The following is an 18,012-nucleotide window of genomic DNA, read 5'->3' as shown; positions in this document are numbered from 1 at the left end:
TTAATATTAGATGAAAACTATCCCAGTTTGCTCTGTAACTGGGTAACATCAACATGAGCTAGGTAAAGATGAGTTGGCTAACAGCAAAAGTATTTATTTATTGGTTTTAGACTTAATATAGTGTGTGTTGTTTAACCTCTTACTATAGTACCTCAGTATTTTTCACCATAAAACTGTAGCAATATAGTATATTCCTGATATCAGTTCAGATCATACTTGATCCAAGACTAGTAATGTCCTTTGACTTCAGCAGAATTTGATTTAGGCCCACAAAATAGATATACAGGCTTAATACCTCTAGGAAGTCATGTGAACACTGGATGCTGTCCTCCAAACTGAAAGCATGGAAAAAGAGAGAAATGGTGTGATTCTGGGGAGCTCTCAGAACAATGGAACAATCCATATTATTGGGGTGACGACCAGGCCACCCAGGGCTCTTCAGGTAACCAAATGGCTGGTTATACTCTCTGCTGCAACCTAGAGAAAGAAAGACAAATATATGTAAGCCTTGCAGACCTTTGTATTGCTTTTCACTGTATGGAATCAACAAAGAGAATGGTAGGTAGATTTTTTCAACAATTCTTCAAGCTTACCTGTAGCTTGATAGGTAAATCTGACTCCATTATTAATCCTATATTCATCTGACTTGAAAGTCACAATAGCAGTGCGATCATGAGAATAAAATTCAGGGACTGGAAAAGTGTCAGTGCCGCAGAATCTATGGGCTGATCCTTGGCTGTGCTGGAATTCAATACATATCACAAATTACTTCTACACAGGGGTACGACTTGGTTTTCTACTTACAAAACTTTAGGTGAACAGATCTTTTAGCACTTTCTATACCAGATATGCAATCACATTTTAAAACTACCATGGAAATCATTTATTAATGTCTCAACCTTTTATGTTTGATTATGGTGTGAAGCAAATCAAATGTAATAGCTATCTTCATGACAAAGTAAGAAACGATGAAAGAAAGTTCAGAATAATGTAATACAAGGGACATAAGCAGTTGTGGTTTTTGTGTGCGTGTCATTTTTTTTTCCTAGTGCTTTCTACAAACACTCTTCTTGGCATGAATACTCATTTTATTATGGTTCTTGGATGGGAGAAGTTTAATTAGTTTATGAAAGCTTGTTGTTGGGCAATACTTCCTGGGTGTTAAGTCTGGCAGCTCTACTACTTGGTGCAACTGTGAAAAATTATGTAATACTTACTAGGTTATACTCAATGTGTAAGTGTGCTTCCATGAAGTCACCGTACCAGCTGACACACCTCAAGTGGGGCATAGTGCTTAATGCTTTGCTCATACTCTTCACACAGAATCATCAACTAACCTATTACTAATCTAAAGAGGGGAGTTCTTCCCCTCTTTCCAAAGAGTGAGGGGAGCTGAATGCGAATCGGGCATGGTATCAACTGTAAATTTCATACCGCTGGGGAGTCCTGGAGCTCTAGGTAGTTCTGAGAGCAGTCCTGGCTGGAATGAAGGTGGAAGGCCTCTACCACCACTCTGACTTGCTGCTGTGGAGGGGCATCAATGACCCACGTACAGAAGGTAAATGGTGGATATTCACCAGGGAAGTGAGGAGACATTGCGGACAGGGAGGTAGAAGTCGCATTATATATTCCTCCACACGGTCCTGTTTAAAATAGTAATAAATGTGTCATAGACTGAAAACCTTTCCAAGTGGGGAAGAATGTTTATTTATTAAACAAAACTATACTGGACAATATCCTTTTGTATATATACAATGTATGTATATAATTTGTATGTATTGTATATACCTATGACTCTCTAGAAGAAAAAAAATTAAGTAGAACACATTCTAAATACTGCATCAATGTATGTCGTAAAATTAAAATAAATGCTTTTTCACTGTAATATCAGTGTATTTATTAACAGTCCATGATAGAGCTTTCCTGTTTTGCTCTCCAGACTGGCAGGCACCCCACAACCAGCCAAGACCAGAGAATTGCACGGAGGTCTAGCAGTGCTGCTTTTAGCTTGCTTATAGATGTTCTGTAGCACTATACTATGGACTGTCTTTGCCCTTCCCTGGGTCCTGTATCTGAAGAAAATGTTAATGATTTATTATTTAAATATATATTTCCACAAAAGAGTCACAACAATATATATATATATATGTATATCTGTATACTTACGATCCACTGTGATGTAGGTAGCATTGAAACCCTCCCTTTCCACAGAACTGTCTGTGACAAATTTCACAGTCAAGGAATTACTGGTAGAAAGAAAAGGAGCTGGCACTGTAGATCCACAGAATGTGCCAACTAAATTGGCATTTTCATTATCTCCATCATACAGCTGAAATAAGAAAAGTATATAACATACTAATAGTTTAGGCACAAAACCCACAAATAAATAGAAATAAAATTTTCTGACCCCTCTTGACATTGCAGTTTCTCTTACTTGAAAGCACATTAGGTGCTCCTGTGCTCTAACAGGATGTTCTTGATGACTACAATTATTCACTGCCATATTAACTCGTTCTGTTGGATAGTGCAAATCTCATTATGGAACATTCTGGTCCTGTCTTAGCAAATCCATCAAAATTTTATTCTGTTTTAATTTGGGGTTCTGTGTTCTTTCTTAGATGGAATCTCAAAGCACTTTTCAATGAGAAAGGCTGTTTTTATTCACCAAAATGTAGAATTCATTCCTCATGTTACTGAACACTTCTAATGCTCAACAGGATCTGTAACACGCTTTGGAGGATCTTATTTAGCAGCATTCTACCATCTAGCCAATGTTTTACATACTCATCTCCAGGAAAGTAGCTTTCACATGTAAGCGTTTAGCATCAAGACTTATTTATTCAAAATTTTAGAAATTAAAGTTTTTTCAAGCAATTTGGTATCATAATAAATATTCACGATTACTTTCAAAGCGCTTACTTTTGTTCTGTTTCTATTCTGTGAAATAAATATTCATTTATATAGGTAGTCTAAGAACAGAAGCTTGTACCCATAATAATATTAAAATTCTTATTGGTTTTCAAAAAAAGCAGGATGTCATCTGGCATTGTAATCTAACCTACCAAAAACCTGTAATTATATTAAGCAATTGAATTTCTTCGTAAGGCCATTTTCTATTAATTAAGTTTTAGCCTCATGGAGAGGATAGTGGATCGTATCTCACTGACAGTTTCTTGTTAAAACACACAGCTATCTTACTTTGACATAATCATATCGGCAAGTCTGAGCGGACTGTGCTTCGAGCACAAATGAGGTGAAGGTGAGGTTGATCAGCTTGTTTCCAGGTGCAGTTATGATCCACACACAGTCCAGATTTTTCTCGTATCTTCTGCTCACGTTGGAGACTGGAGAGCCAAAGCTATAAGCTGAGTATGGCAAGTAGCCACCACAGCCGTTCTGAGGTCCTGATGAAGAAGCAGAAGCTTTTTAAAAGCAATTCCTGGCACTTTAATTAATCTTCAGAACTTGAATGTCAACATAGCAGCTTTGTCTGTGCTATAGAATTTTACAGCCCTGTCTCACAGCAGCTATTTTAATTATAAAAGGCTTTCAACACAAACAGATATGAATCTGTTAGGTAGATATGAATCCCAGTTAGATAGGTTAGAGCGAACTAAGAAGGGCTCAAGTCTCTTCCTGAATATAAAAGCAGTATCCACTTTGAAAATGTAGCTACAGATTTTTTTAAAAGGGACTGTAAGAAGACAGAGGACAGAAATTAAGTAGAAAAATAGTGGTTAGAAGACATTTTAATGTAATTCCTACATATTAGTAAGAGCACTTGGACAGTAGGGGGCACTGACTTGTTGACTTGGAAAATCTATCTAAAAATTAAGTCCCTTGTTTTTGCGATCCAGCCTCGTTCTGTCAGGATTGAATTTGGCAGCCTAACACTGGGGCCCAGCCTCATATTCAGGAATCTAGCTAAAAGTGACTCATTTCTGGAAGTGTTTTACTTTGCAGGGACTTACAACCCCTCTGAAAAGCAGGCTGCTTTTCATTTGGATACCACATAGAGAGCTCAGTCCCAGCCAGAGCACCTCGCTGTGAAAATTTGAACCCTATAATGTTTTTAGTCACATGACTTAGAAATGACTTTCAGATAAAACCAGTTACTAGAAGATCAGAACCCTCTTATTGCATCTAACTACAAACAAACAAAAAATATGGACTATTTGAAGGGATTTTAACAACTTTTTCATTTGTAGTTTCCAGAGGTAGAACTGGGTTAGCAGCCCTTATCAGTTTGTTTAGTTTATGCTTCCTTCCCCGGTTTCTATGGCCACTTTCCTGGCCACTTATTTATCTCAGGAATCCCAATAAAGTACGGCTCACGCTCTTCCTTGTGAGCCTGAGAAAGAGCGTTTGTGAACTGCATGGGGTGAAGTGGTGACTGCAAGCAGCCCGGTCTCTCCTGTGGTGAATCCTTTTGGAAGAATCAGATTATCAGAAGAAGATACAGCAACACGAACACTGGGGAATTTCAGCTCTGCGTGTAAAAATGCCTATCTGGCTGACGTGTAACTTAACCTCGACCCACTGATATATCTCCAGTCATATAAAACGACACACTACTTAAGCTACAATATTACAAAAGATTCCCCTGGTCTAAAATCAGCATCCAAGTGTCAAGATTGCATCAGTAACCACGGGTTAGAGACAGCCCTATCTTGCAAAATTGCAATGGTTAAAACAGAGTGACTAAGGATAAATGTCATCTTGTGCTACTAACCAAAGCCGGAAAGACTCCACCCTAAAAAGAAGTTTGCTTAAAACCAAAATCTTAATAGCATGAGACTTAAGCTTTTGCTATAGCTAAAAATGAACAGAAGAAACTTACTACAAAGTGAAAAAGTCAGGAATTAATAGACTGCAGTCCACTATTGTGGGCTGTTCTAGCAGTGAAGTCACAGAAATGGAGAAGTGTTAGTGTTAACTCCGATGCGGCTGCAGGAGCTGAGAGCAACAGGGGGGGAAATGTGACCAATAAATCATGTTCTTACAAATATCCTTAGGAAGGAGCAAAATGTCAGACAGGAGGGTGCCTGGGCCCTAAGAATGCAATTTCATTATATGTTTCTCTGGGTTCACCCTTCTGGATGATTTATTCAGTCTTCCTGAAGCAGTCTTGTTGGAGCCACTTCCTGCTCAGCGTTTTGGACACCATCCACTAAGCATGCCATTAAGCATATAATCATTAGGCATAGATCATAGTCTGTCCCTCCAGCATTGCAATATTGAATCTTCAGTGATATATGGGTCAGACCGTCTTACAGAGCTGCCCTTCACCCTTTTCATGGTTAGAGTTGCAAACATGCCAGCCAGAACGTTGCAAAAGGAATCAGAGAATTGCCACAGAGCAACGCAACAGGAAAGCTGTCACAGCTGCTGGATTGTCCTTTTTTTGGGTATCAGATGTCTGGACCTTTGCAATGGTGCACTTCACAGCTAGCTGTGCAGCTATAAGGACAGTTCAAATGACAACAAATACAGATGTGGGTAAGCCACGTGTGTATAGCACATAAACAGGACCTGACAGAGAAACACACTGAAGCCTCATTATAAGAAAAATAGCTCTAGTGAGTATAGCCATTAAAAGCATCAAAGCGGAGATAAATAACTAAAAGTATGATTTACAGTTAATAAAAATGAGGTTTCATCGTTAGCATTCACAATGCTTAGCCTGCTCAGCCAGGACTTTCAAATGGTTAGAGGACGGTACCATTATAAATAACGACTGGACTGGAAGCTGACGAGGTATCACGTAGCCCTGCATCAAGCCAAAAAAAAGAGCAGCCCCTGTTGAAGAATCTGTTATGGTGTTTTTCATTACTGATCAACTTTACATCTGGTTGCAGCCACTACAAGTCACAGAACAGTGAATGTGTGCAGATCAGGGGAACACCCACAAGTAAAAGAAGAGCCAGTTACTTAGCAGGAGAAAACTCACTGTAAAAAAAGAAATCCAATTGCACTGCTTTTTAGCTTTTTTTTAAAAAAAAGCACCTCATCTTTTTAAAAATTGTCACTGCTTTTGAGTAAGAAGGCCAACCAATAGCTATCCAGCTTGTTGTGATCATCGATGAAATGATATCATTGTTGGCTAACGCAGACAGAAAAAACACAACTAAAATTTAGGCAAAATCTGAGACTGAGAAGTCTGTTAATTGGTAGAATAGCCTCTTAGATATTAAAAGCTAACCATGACAAAAATGAGAAATGTACCTTACAGAACAATTGGGGGGGGGGGGGGGGGGAAGGGTGCAGACAGATGACTGTGTTGTTTCAGTCTCTGGTTTCTTATTTAAAATAAAAATCGTAAGGTCATCATAAATCAGATTGCAATCCTGTCCTCCTCATACACAGCTTGCCAGAGAACACAAATTATCAGAACTAGGGCACACACTGTCATCATTAATTGCTTTTGGTGGGAAGCATTAATGAAACTAAAAGGCTGAGGGACCATTCAGAAAAGAAGGAACTGCAGGTTCCCTACGGCAAATAAAAATAATTACAGCAGAGAGCAAGCACATGTTTCTCTAAGATCTACATCCTCTAGACACAGAACCAAGATGAAGATAGATCTTTGAAGCTGCCTGCCTTTGAAGCACAGTCAGGGGTAAGGTTCATTTGTACAGGTATAGATGCAATGAAACGGAACCTACCGAGCAGTTTTAAGTCTATTGGAAACAGCTAAACCAATGGCATTTCAAAACAAATCGAACTAATTTTGCCATCCTTCTCCTTTTACTAAAAGAGCCCCACAGACGTGCACCAGAAGACAGCAAAGTTTGAAGTACCCTCCTCGTTCTGCTTCAACCCCTCTTCCAGGTTTCTGAATCACATCTGATCTCACCTAAAAGGATCCCTGGGAATTCTGGGCTTCTGGCTGATCTGAATTAAAAATCAGAATAAGCAAGGATTAACTCTGCCAAGACTAATGCTTCATTCCTGACAGGTTTTATTTCCAGTGCAGAGGAGTGGCTGGACCATGGCTGCAGTAACTAGCTCATGGCTTGCTTGGATTTGGCCTTCAAACAGTAGGAACTACGTTGGGATGGAGGGAGGAATCATCTGTCATTCTTCATCTCATGGCTGATACCGAGGGTTGGTAAACCTTTGCGAGCTGAGATTTTGAGGTCGGTGTGTTTGGCAGCCCCTGTACAGGCACCGTGACTTTGTGTAGGCAGTGGGCCTACAGCGCTGTAGGGCCCTGAGAGTGGGGCCAGCCCTGACCACAGCGCCTGCAGCAGCTGGGAGGAGACCTGAATGCAGAGGGCTGTTCCCAGCCCTCAGCCTGGCCTCTAAACAGAAGGGCGTTTCCATTGATGTGATGGCATGGCAGTGGTACCAGCTGTGACACTAGGACTGCAAAGCCCACAACTCCTGATTTGCAGGATTTCATAAATGCACTCAGACAAAGTTCATATTCTTAAGTTTTTAGACTTTTTAGCTGATCCCAAACGTAAGTCCAGACATGCTCTGGCCAAACCCACCCTAGTTCTGCAAAACTGTAATATATGTACCATCCCATACATCTCCTTGATGCTTGTCTAGGAGACTAGAGGCAGACAGGCAGTCTGGCCTCAGTCTGATACTTTCTAATACCACATTAACGTACTTGTTGGCATCACAGTTGCCCAGGCATTTTGCAGATCTCTCTTACAATGTGAATCAGAAATGTCTCCTCACCCTTTGTTTGTATGCACCGGAGCACAGATTTTCAGCTGAAGAAGTCATTGAGTATGTGAACCACTTCTATTTACTTTGCTTTGGGAGAAGAAATGTCACAGACATTAAATACGTGACATTTCTGAGAGGCGTATGTAGACAGTCCTTAGCTCAACAGATGTATTTTTTTCAGAGATATTGAAGAGACAGCAAATACTTTCTAAATTTAGTCTGATTTCAAGCTGATGCATACTGATGCATATTTTTTAACATAGATTTGAGCCACAAAATACATTTAGAAATAGTCCAGGAATTGTGACTGTCTTATAAACAGCTATTCTGAGCTTGTTAAGGATGTTGATATTTTTATAGACTATAATAAGATCAAGAGAAGATATTATTAACCAGAACTGAGTCACTATTTTAATATACTAAGCTAATCATAGTTAAGCCATGACAATGTAATGAATCTGAACTGTGAAATATCTGTGTCATATATTTGGTAAAATATTGTGTGAATTAAAAGCCCAAAGAAAGTTTTGTGAGAATATTTGTGAATTGCAAGCGATTTGCTTCTCAGCCAGCCCCTCCGCAACACCAGAGGCCAGACTGGATATCTCGAGATACACCTCTGGAAACCAGTCCTAATGGGCTGTGAAAGCTCTGCCAGGCACTGCTGCTTTTCCAAAGGCATGAGAAAACACGCTGAATTCAGCAACAGCACTCACATGCCACAGTCAAGGACACATTCTTCTAAGATTTATTTTTTTTTGTAGGAGGGAGAAGAATTCCTAATAAACCTGAGAGTCGGCTGTGCAGTGCTTTCCCACCTGACAGGCAATAACTGCCGTTGTCGCTACAGGTCACTGGTGCCACCGACAGCAGGTGCCAACGTTATTTACATAGATCGGTGCCATGAATTACTGCTGGTGGTGTAAGTTTAGAGATGACTCACAAAAGAACACCTAACCCCCACCTATGCAGCAAAATGACCAAACCAATATTTTATACCTTTCATTACCCACTCACAACTGGTGGTTTTTTTTTTCAGTGATTCTGAACAACACAAATAAAATGACTGGGAACTGTGCATGCTGAGCATTGCCGGAAATCTGCACCTAGAAACTGAACAAAGACTAAGCCAAAATTTCAGTTTGCAAGGCAGAATTGGACTCAGACCTATACTAAGATTTTGTTGTTCTTGATGAAAGAATAAAATAGCATAAAAATGCTATGAAAAATCTCCTATATCCTTTTTTTAAAGTACACTTTAATTTCACTGGGGGTAAGCATAACAGTGAACCCATTAGTGACAGACACTTAGTGTATTGTATTCCAAACAGGAAACAAGTAATTTAATACACAGCTAATAGAATAAAGGAAGACAGAAACCTCCGGGTAATTTATCAGGTAAGTTACAGAGCACTTTGTCAGGAAGAAAAGCATATAGATTATCACCTTAATTCCATAATATGCATTCTAGGTAATTCATGTAAGTTTCCTATTCATGCATTTTTCTAGTATATGAAATGAGAATTTCTTTTCCCAACTATTTTTCTTCTACAATCTACTGGCTTGTGATATTTGTTTTTTCTGTGTAAAATGATTAATATTCAGAAATACTCATTTGAATAAGAAGGACTGAGGGATCCTTGAGGGAAAAAAAAAGGCAAACTGAGGACAATGAGACTAAGAGCAGGCTCCCAGTCTCCCTTTCAGAGGATGGGGTATTTAAGGACTCCTTTGCTTTTTAACAGCCTAATGGTTGCCAAGGGTTTTGGAGGCATTTCTTTTGCCCTAGAGCCTACACAACACTAGTTTTCTCATTGTTGTCACCCTATTCTTCTTGCCTGTCTATATCCATCTGTTTTAACTTGTCTTGTGTTTAAATCATAAGCTCTTTCTGACAGCAAATTGTTGCTTTATTCTGTCCATGCAGCACCTAGTGCAGCAGGATCATGGCCCATGAGCTCGTAAGCCCCAAGGTAATGCAAACAAGTGGTGACATTGGTAGTTAATACAGTACACCGTACTGCTTTTTCACAAAATTTAAACGTGAACTTTTCCTGCCTGCTCCCAAGAGAGAGCATAAAAAGGGGGAGGGGGAGGAGCTGGCTAGAGCTTGAAGTCAAGCAGGATTTAGGGCTGCAGAGAAAAAGCAGGCAATCTTCCTGACCTTCTCTACCCACCTTCCCCAGCAGTCCCAGCTCCGTTTTCCTTTTGCCTGTGTGAAGAAAGCTCAGGAAGAGCTTTCTGACCCAGCCCACTTATCTAACCATGTCTAACACCTTGCTTCTTGAAAATTCCTGTGGCTTCCTCAAACAGCCTCAGCGAGCAGACGTGCCTTTCAGAAACCCCTTAGACCATGCTCTGATGGCTTAGAATGTGATATATTTTTCATTACTGAGACAATGGGGCTATATACACAAGCACGGAGAGCTACCAAGCTGAAACGATGTGCTGTTAGTAAGGCCACAGATACATCTCCTGAAAGGGGGTTGCTGACTCTTTAAAATAATAAGAAAAAAAAAATCCTTATATGTCTTCTCAGCCTTGGTATCATAAGCCTTGGAGGGATCACCAATTGGGGTGAGAGGGTCACCCTCCTGCTGGATGGGACTTGACAGAAGCTCTATTTATCACCAAAGCACAAAGTCCCCGCTGCCACGGCACGTGTGGCAGAGGTATGTGCAGGCTCCGACCCTGCCAGCCAAGGTCAGCTGAAAAGATCAGGTCTCCCCTTAGAGCTGGAGAAATAATCAGAATAATCAGGAGATCTTTGGCCAAGTCACAAGCTCCGTACATGCAGACCTTGTCCTTTGGGGAGAGATCTTAGCTCTTCTTCCTTCACAGAGACATTTCGTGTAACCAAATGCCTTAAGCTGGTATTGATTTATCTCTTCTCATCCTTTTATTGATCGCCTGAAGGAGCACACACTCACGGTAGAAAGGAGGTATAATTCTCCTTTTACAGACTGTAAACAAAGGCAGAAAAAAGGTCAGTGGTAAGAGAAGGAGTCTTTCCTTCCACAAATCTAACACTGGCAGCAGGCTGGGATCCTCTAGTCAGCCCAGTTCACCAGCTCAGTCAGAGAGCACGTCCAGTGATTCAAGAGGTGAGGCTGGTAAGCATCCAAACTTAGCAGCAGGGAAGGTGAAATCTACGATTCTATGATTACAGACCCCCAGAATTGCACCGAGGTCCATATAGTCCCCGGCGTCAAATGCCCCATGTCACAGAGTCACTTATGGCAAAGAACGCTGGCTGTGCAATGTGCATTCAGCAATACATTGCACAGCATATGGAGTGGCGTGGTGAAAGTATATTGGTATGAAAAGACATCTGAGAGAAAAGGTGATATATTGCCACACAGCCAAATTAATACTATTTCATACTTTCTGTGAGTTTCCCTTTTCTGACTAGTGAGGGACCTTCAATACTCTAGTGGGTGCAGGATCAGTGGTGCAAACATACTGCTTTAATTAAAGCCGAGATTTTTTTCTACACAAATGTCAGGGTTTAACTCTTTGAATGCCTGGTTACTGTAGGTCTTGCTAGGATTCTTTGAGTTTCCTGTTTCATCTTCTGTCTTTCCTCCCACTGCAATGGCTATCAGATTGACTCCCCAGTAGTAAAATTTGCAAGAGATGAACACTGCTTAGCCCTGGATTTTGGCAGTACCCTTGAGAGAAGCCTGATCACAAAAAAAACTGGAAGAGCTTGTGAAGAAAGGAAATAGTTCGGTTTGCTACAAATGGGTTTACTGTTTCTGCTTGCATCTTTCCAATACATAATCAGGGTCACTCACAACATTAAGCAGAGTGCAATAATTACGTTATCCTGTTGTGCTTCCCTAGGGTAACTGCAGAATAATGTGCTCATTGTCATCCAAGAGAGAATGAGGCTTGTTTTCTCTCTGCAGATACCATCTTCCTTATCCAAGAGATTTATCATTATTAATTGTCATCTGATTGCATTTGTACTCTGACAAAACCACACGGGTTTTATCTTTTGACAGAGCTTCTCTAAAGCAGCATTTAGAACAACAGGCTCTTCGATCTTCATGGTTTTATTTGCTTTCATTTGAAGCAGAATCTCAGACCTTGTATTACAAAGATGTGCCACAAATTTTCCTGGCTCTATTCCTCAGACAAGTCAAACTGCACATTTTTATAGGACTATGACTCATTTTTTCCTATTATATTATACTTTTCTTCTTTTTGGCCACCCCATACTAGCATGGGACTGCCAGGATCTTTCCTACAGGCTGCGTGGTTTAGTCCCTGTGGCTTGCTTCCCACAGAGGAGAAGAGACCTAACATTAAGTACCTCATCACCAAGGACTCTTCGTCACACAACCCACATCTCCACATGGCCATTTTTTTCCAGTTTGCAACTTCATTGCTCCTGAGTAAGTCCTGCAACATCACAACCTCCCTTTCCTTGTGAGCCTGCAAAAATTAGACTGGTAGGTGTCAGAGGTTAATAATAAAAGTCTTCTCCTCACTCTGGCAAATAATCAGGAATGGTATTGATTCGGACAGTTTGGCGTGTGTTCTGTCGTGTGCTTAAGCAGAATCTCTGGCAAGTAATACAAATAAATCAGCAGTCAGTGGCTAAAAAAAATTGACAACGTGCCAACAGGAAGAGCAAGAGCTTGGGGAGTTCCTTATGATGTCACCCTGGAAGCACAAAGCCAGGCTGTGGAGACAACTGATACCTAAGGGTTTATAGACAGCAACACTATGAGGCAACATTATGTTACTTGAAATAAGAGTCCACAAGAGTGGTCTGAAAGATTATTGTAGCAACTTCTTTGAGTCAAGCAAAAGAAGAGTTAATAATAGTAACAACCATGAAGTTCTGTGGGAATATTTTTTTTGGCAAAGACTGTAGAACCAGTTATTTTCCTTATCTGTAAATACTTTCTTAGACTGTATCAAATGAGAAAGTTGCTGGCGAGGGGTTGGGAGGGGATTCAATGACTCAGCAGAAGACTATGTTTGTCCTGCTACAAAGGCCTTTCATTCTGAGCTGTCTGAGTGCCAGCTTTTTAAACCAGACAATTACCTCTTTCTAAATCACAAAAACATTGAGTTAATTACACAAGAAACTAGAAGTGATGACATGAAATCAATTTACATGTAATAAAAATTTGTTGCTTATCATCCTTAAACAATTCAGATGTTATAAGAAGGTAAAAAAATCCTTTTAAAATTTGATCTTGAGAATAGACCACTAGGCTTAAACCTGTTATAGAGAAATAATCATCCTTTGCCTCTCACTCTTGTGTCCATTCAAAACATTTAACATCCGTGCCTTCTCACTATGATCCCATTTATTTGGGGGCCAGCTAACCTGATAGATCTCCCAAACCAGCCGAGATCAGCACAGTGGTGCCTGGGGGGAACCCCAATCTTAACTAATCTTAACTGTTTAATTATTAAAAAGTTGTGAGATGAACTTCAAGGAAATGGCAATGAAGGATAGATGGAAAGGAGGCATTTTTAGCACACAACCAACCTTTCAACATTGAAGAATGAGAGTTCTCAAGTATTGCCAGATTTTCACCAAAAGAGATAACTTTGGGTGCTGTTAAGCCTTCAGTCACCCAAGAAATGTATGTGCCTTCAAAGAGGCAAGAAAAAGTTACCAAAAAGTAAAATTAATCCGTTCAGAACCAAGTCTGGAATGCAGGGGATCCCATAGTGTTTGTCTTTTGTTCAGAAACATTTTTCTGCTTCCAGCACCCTTAGTGAGTGAGACCATTGCAGCTGAAAGGTGCTGAAAGCAACCAAAGGAAATTACTTACCAGCAGACTGCTGGGATTATGAGTCTGATAATATTCTTACCTAAGGTCTCCCTGAACGATGCTTTCCATCCCCTGCCCGATCCAGAGAAGTCCGTATTAAACACCAGGAACAATTTGTTAGTGGAGCTCTTAATATTCGGAGGCAGTTCTGACCCACAGAATTTCCCAAGAAGAGGAGCATGGGTGTCTGAGCCGTCATATACAGCCACGTAATCTTTGTAGCAGGAGGGAGATATTTCAAGCTGGAAGCTGTTGAATCTGTAAAGTACACTTGGAGCATTAGATATCACACTTTCATTTCTATTCCTGTGCTATGTGTTTTTAGGGCTTAAGGAAAGCACAAGTAATAGCAATGGTCAAAGCCATACATAAACAGGTACCACAAGACATTGCTCTTCGGAAAACAAGCGAGCAGAACTGTTAACTGCATGGCAAAACACTCCAGCCAGCCAGCCTCAAAGAAATAATCACCCTCACCCACTGGGCCTCTTCAAGGCAAGCTGTTAGCACACCTTGGCTTTTTGTGAAGAAGCAGATCTCCCCTGTGCAAATATACCCTCTGTCACTTCTGCAGATTGCTTACCCTGCAATTTCCCTGAGCATGAGAAAGGCATGTAAAATGAAGGCTCACAGTGCAGGCCAGCTGGGTCTACTGCTTAATTGTCTCTGAATTCACAGTCAGCATATATCTGGCAGCAGAATGCACCTATCGTTTAATTTCTCAGTAGCAACATTTTGTGGCAGCCCATCTCTGTTTTAGGCAGGACAGCACACTCTCAGAAGTACACTTTTTCTGGCTGGGTATTATTACTGGGGCTGTGAGTACCAGCCTTCTAATAGAATTAATTTTTTTTCATATATAAACTCATCGCAGGCTCATAACTGCTAAAGGCTGACAGAATTTAACTAAGCACGAGCTGTATTTTTACAATTTCTCAATCCTCTTGCTAACCAAAGTGAGAAGCTACAGTTATGATGATGCTTTGCACATAACAAATTACAGAGAAAGATGTAAGGGATCCTGATAAAGGTGGCTTCAGTGGCCATTTCTTATTTTAGTTCATCTTTCTCCTTAGAAAACAAAAGACAGAGAGAAAATTGTCAATAATTACTGGTTTTAATTGAAATCAGAGACCACCCTGTCCCATCGATGCCAAGCTACATTTTGGTTACGTACTTGAGGGCCACTGCTTTGCCGTTTCCGACAGTGACGTAGTATGAGCAGTTCATGTTGTTGTGATAATCTAGAACTGAATGGGCTGGGCTGCTGATAACACCAACAGAGCCATTGAAAGTGCCACCGCAAACTGTAGGGGAAACAGGAAAAAGCTATCAGTGTCTGAATACCAGCTTGGTCCTAATTTTCATAGTTCTTGCAGGAACTTCTGTTAGTCCTCTTTTAGCCATAAGCAAGGAAAAGCCTTTGACAAATTAGGGGCGGTCTTTGCTGTCATGCCTAAAAATGTGAAATGCAGAGATATCTATCAAGTCATGCTCTTCAGCAGAAGACTAGAGTCAGTATCAAAGTTACAGGTAACTGTTGGTCCATACTAAATAGCAATGACTATGTTTGAGCAGTTGAGGACTGAGCCCGATTTCAAGTGTGCTGTAGTAGGACCAGGGAGCGGTGGGTTGGGGAGGTGCCCCATGCAGCAGGGTAAATCAGGTATGTGTGGAGGAGCTCTGCATCCATTCTAGCTTCTGAAGAGAAACGTGGCTGATATATGGTCAAAGAAATTCCCTCTTTCAAATCCTGGCCCCATGGAAGCTTCTGAAGCGTTGTCACTGACACAGAAGCAGCCATAATTGCACACAATGCTTTACCCCTGCCTTTTCTGGAATAATTGTAGACAGTCTCATTATCCTTCCACCTCCCTGCAGGGCTGGGGTGTCACCGTACCATCTGTTCTGTGCAGAAAGGCAGAGAGGAGTCCCCAGGTGTCACTAAACCTGGAGACTGTTCCCCACCTTGCCCTGTGCTGGGGCTCGCCAGCTGCATGCCTGCTGTCTGCCTGCAGAACAAGTCAAACTCTGCGCCTGCGAACTGAGGGCACTGCTTGGCTTCTCGGGGTTTCACACCATGGGTGCTGATGAGGCCAGGATGTGGGATAATGTTTGTTCCCAGCTTCAGTGCTTGAGGGAACAAAAACCAATATAAAACCAACTCTAATCTCCATTGTTAGCTTCAGCCTTTATTTTATAATCTTAACTTGGAAAAATAAAATAAAATAAAAAAAGGCTTCCCTGCATCCTGTTGATAAATAGCTCAAAGCCACACACACAGCTTTTCATGTTTTAAAGGACATGCCATTGCCCAGGCCACCATCTTAACAAAGGCGGTCCCATACAGGGTGCTGCTGGATACAGAGCCCCTGGTTCCTCGGCCGCACTCTGGCTGGCAGCCTGCAGCATTGGCAGATAAAGGACAGGAGCCGGGAGGATAAAGAATCAGCATTATTCTACACTAGGAGGGGGAAGCCTTTTCCATTTTTTTCCCCAGCAAACAATACAACCAGAGGGAAGAGGAATGTTAATTGCCAGAATCTGCTTTGTATACAGCAACAAGCTAATAAGGCTGCAGTCATATTTCTCAAATGTCAGAAGTCACAAGTCAGATAGCAGCAACTGACTTTAGTGTGCTGTGAAGGTCTTTTTCCATGAATAACAGCACATTGTCATCTTTCACTGCCATTCTCTCTCTCTTAGCTATATCAGGCCCTTCATTTTGTATAAAGTATTTAACCTTATGGGTTTTGTTGTGGCTTTAAACATGAGGAACATATTAAGGGAAATACCACAGTTAAGAGCTCATCCTTTTCTCTGCAGTTAGAAAATGAAATGACTTTCAAAAATCAAAGTAGTGTCTCTTCAAATTAAACCTAGAAAATATTGCTAATTGTTTTGAAAATAAATTTAAGCTCTTGTGATATTTATATTTGTGCAGATGTAAATACTAAACTCAGCTGGATTTTTTTTTTCTAATACACATTTGTTTAAAAAAAGGAGATCTCATGTGAAAGACAAGAAGCTTTGGTTAAAAAAAATCTTCAGAAAGAAAAAATGTATCTAAACCGCAATTATTATTTACATTAATAACTGGCACTGTAACAGGATTATCAAGTGGGGGCATATAGATGGCTCAGTTTAGAGATCCTTTTCTGGTTTCCACATTGTATAATGTAGTTTTAGCAGAACTGAGAATCAAGCCAGCCTCCTGTATGCTATAGAATATTTTAAATGAACTTCACATTAACTCTCCTTGAACCTTACTAAAAAAAAAAAAAAAAAAGGAAAAGAGAGAGAGAGAAAAAAAACTGCCCAAACGGTTCATATTCCTTTTCATAAGGTACAATGTTTTCTACACTGAACCATCATCCAGCCTGAATAGCTCCACCAGCCAAGCACAGGGCACTGGCTACTTACCAATTGTTCTGTATCTTGCCTGGAATCCAAAGCCTGTAATGTGTGAGTCGGTGTAGAAGTTGAGCAGCATAGGTCCAAAGACACTGACTGTGTCAGGGAGCTCATTACCACAGAGCGTGATGACAGGGTGTGCAGTAACCCTGGTCCCGCTGAAGATGCTTACTCCATCATAAAGACAAATTCTGCTCAAGAGTGCCGGGACTGCATGGATACATAATACAGAAGTATTAGCAACATATTTTTCTTGTGACTTATTGAGCTGCGAGTACACAGGCCTCACACAGGATAAGAATTAAATTTTATATTACTTTCCATTCCAGGATCTCAAGATCTCATTTGCTTTCTGAGAAAGTAAATGCCTTATTTTAAGATGCAGAAAAACTGAGGGAGAACAAGGCAAAGAGACCTTGTCTATAAAGCTTTGGATTGGTCTCATTCAACGCACCCTGGGAGTTTTCTTACTTTTTGCTTCATCATTTACAAGCGTAATGGAAGCTGGGTTGTCACGTGTTTATCGAAGTAAAGTTGTCATGTTTAGTGATCTGTTAGCAGCAATGGGGCAGTTATTTTAACTGCAAAGGATTAATCAGGAATTATCTACGTTTATCAGGAGACACTGTGCCTACTGGTGCAGAGGAGTGATTCCTGCAGATTGTCCAAGCGCTGTAGAAAACCGGGTGACTTCTATTGAACAAGAAGACAGAAAGGAATGGAGCGATCATTCTGTTTCACAGTAATGACAGAGTAATGCAAGCAGAAAGATGTGTTGTAGATGGTCTCTGGAATTTTAATTTAAAAATTCTTTCTGCTCTCAATGAAGACCATGTATTCTAATGTGCTTTAGAAATATGCCAAAAGTGTTATATAGCACTAGTCTGTCTCTGATTAGAGTTACTAAGATAAAAACAACCAGCTGTATCAGAAAGCTGATTATATCATTAATTACAAAGTAAGTAAAAATGTTCTCCATATCCTGCCCTACTATGAGAACACTTGATAATGTGATATAATTAAAAACATAATCAATTTTAAAATATGAAGAAATGTAAAAAAATGAAACAGAGACAAGCAGAATTTAAGAACGGGAAAGATTTGAGAAAGCAAC

General features: G+C 40.5%; 1 protein-coding gene across 1 annotated transcript in view; it reads right to left on the bottom strand.

Annotated features, from left to right (window-relative positions):
* CUBN (cubilin) overlaps positions 1–18,012 on the bottom strand; it is a 142,519-nt gene that overhangs the window by 2,643 nt on the left and 121,864 nt on the right. Inside the window, exons 57-64 of the mRNA XM_080581470.1 lie at positions 16,908–17,108; positions 14,662–14,791; positions 13,525–13,742; positions 3,199–3,404; positions 2,167–2,329; positions 1,435–1,643; positions 594–741; positions 296–477 (exon numbers count right to left, since the gene is read on the bottom strand). Coding sequence (XP_080437596.1) covers positions 296–477; positions 594–741; positions 1,435–1,643; positions 2,167–2,329; positions 3,199–3,404; positions 13,525–13,742; positions 14,662–14,791; positions 16,908–17,108 — 1,457 coding nt within the window. The remainder of the gene's footprint in view (positions 1–295; positions 478–593; positions 742–1,434; positions 1,644–2,166; positions 2,330–3,198; positions 3,405–13,524; positions 13,743–14,661; positions 14,792–16,907; positions 17,109–18,012) is intronic.

The sequence above is a fragment of the Anser brachyrhynchus genome, assembly GCF_964034855.1.
Source record: "Anser brachyrhynchus genome assembly, chromosome: 2".
In the NCBI taxonomy this organism is placed as follows: Eukaryota; Metazoa; Chordata; class Aves; order Anseriformes; family Anatidae; genus Anser; species Anser brachyrhynchus.
Note: the sequence above shows the minus strand (reverse complement) of the source record. Positions and strands in the feature narration are given on the sequence as shown.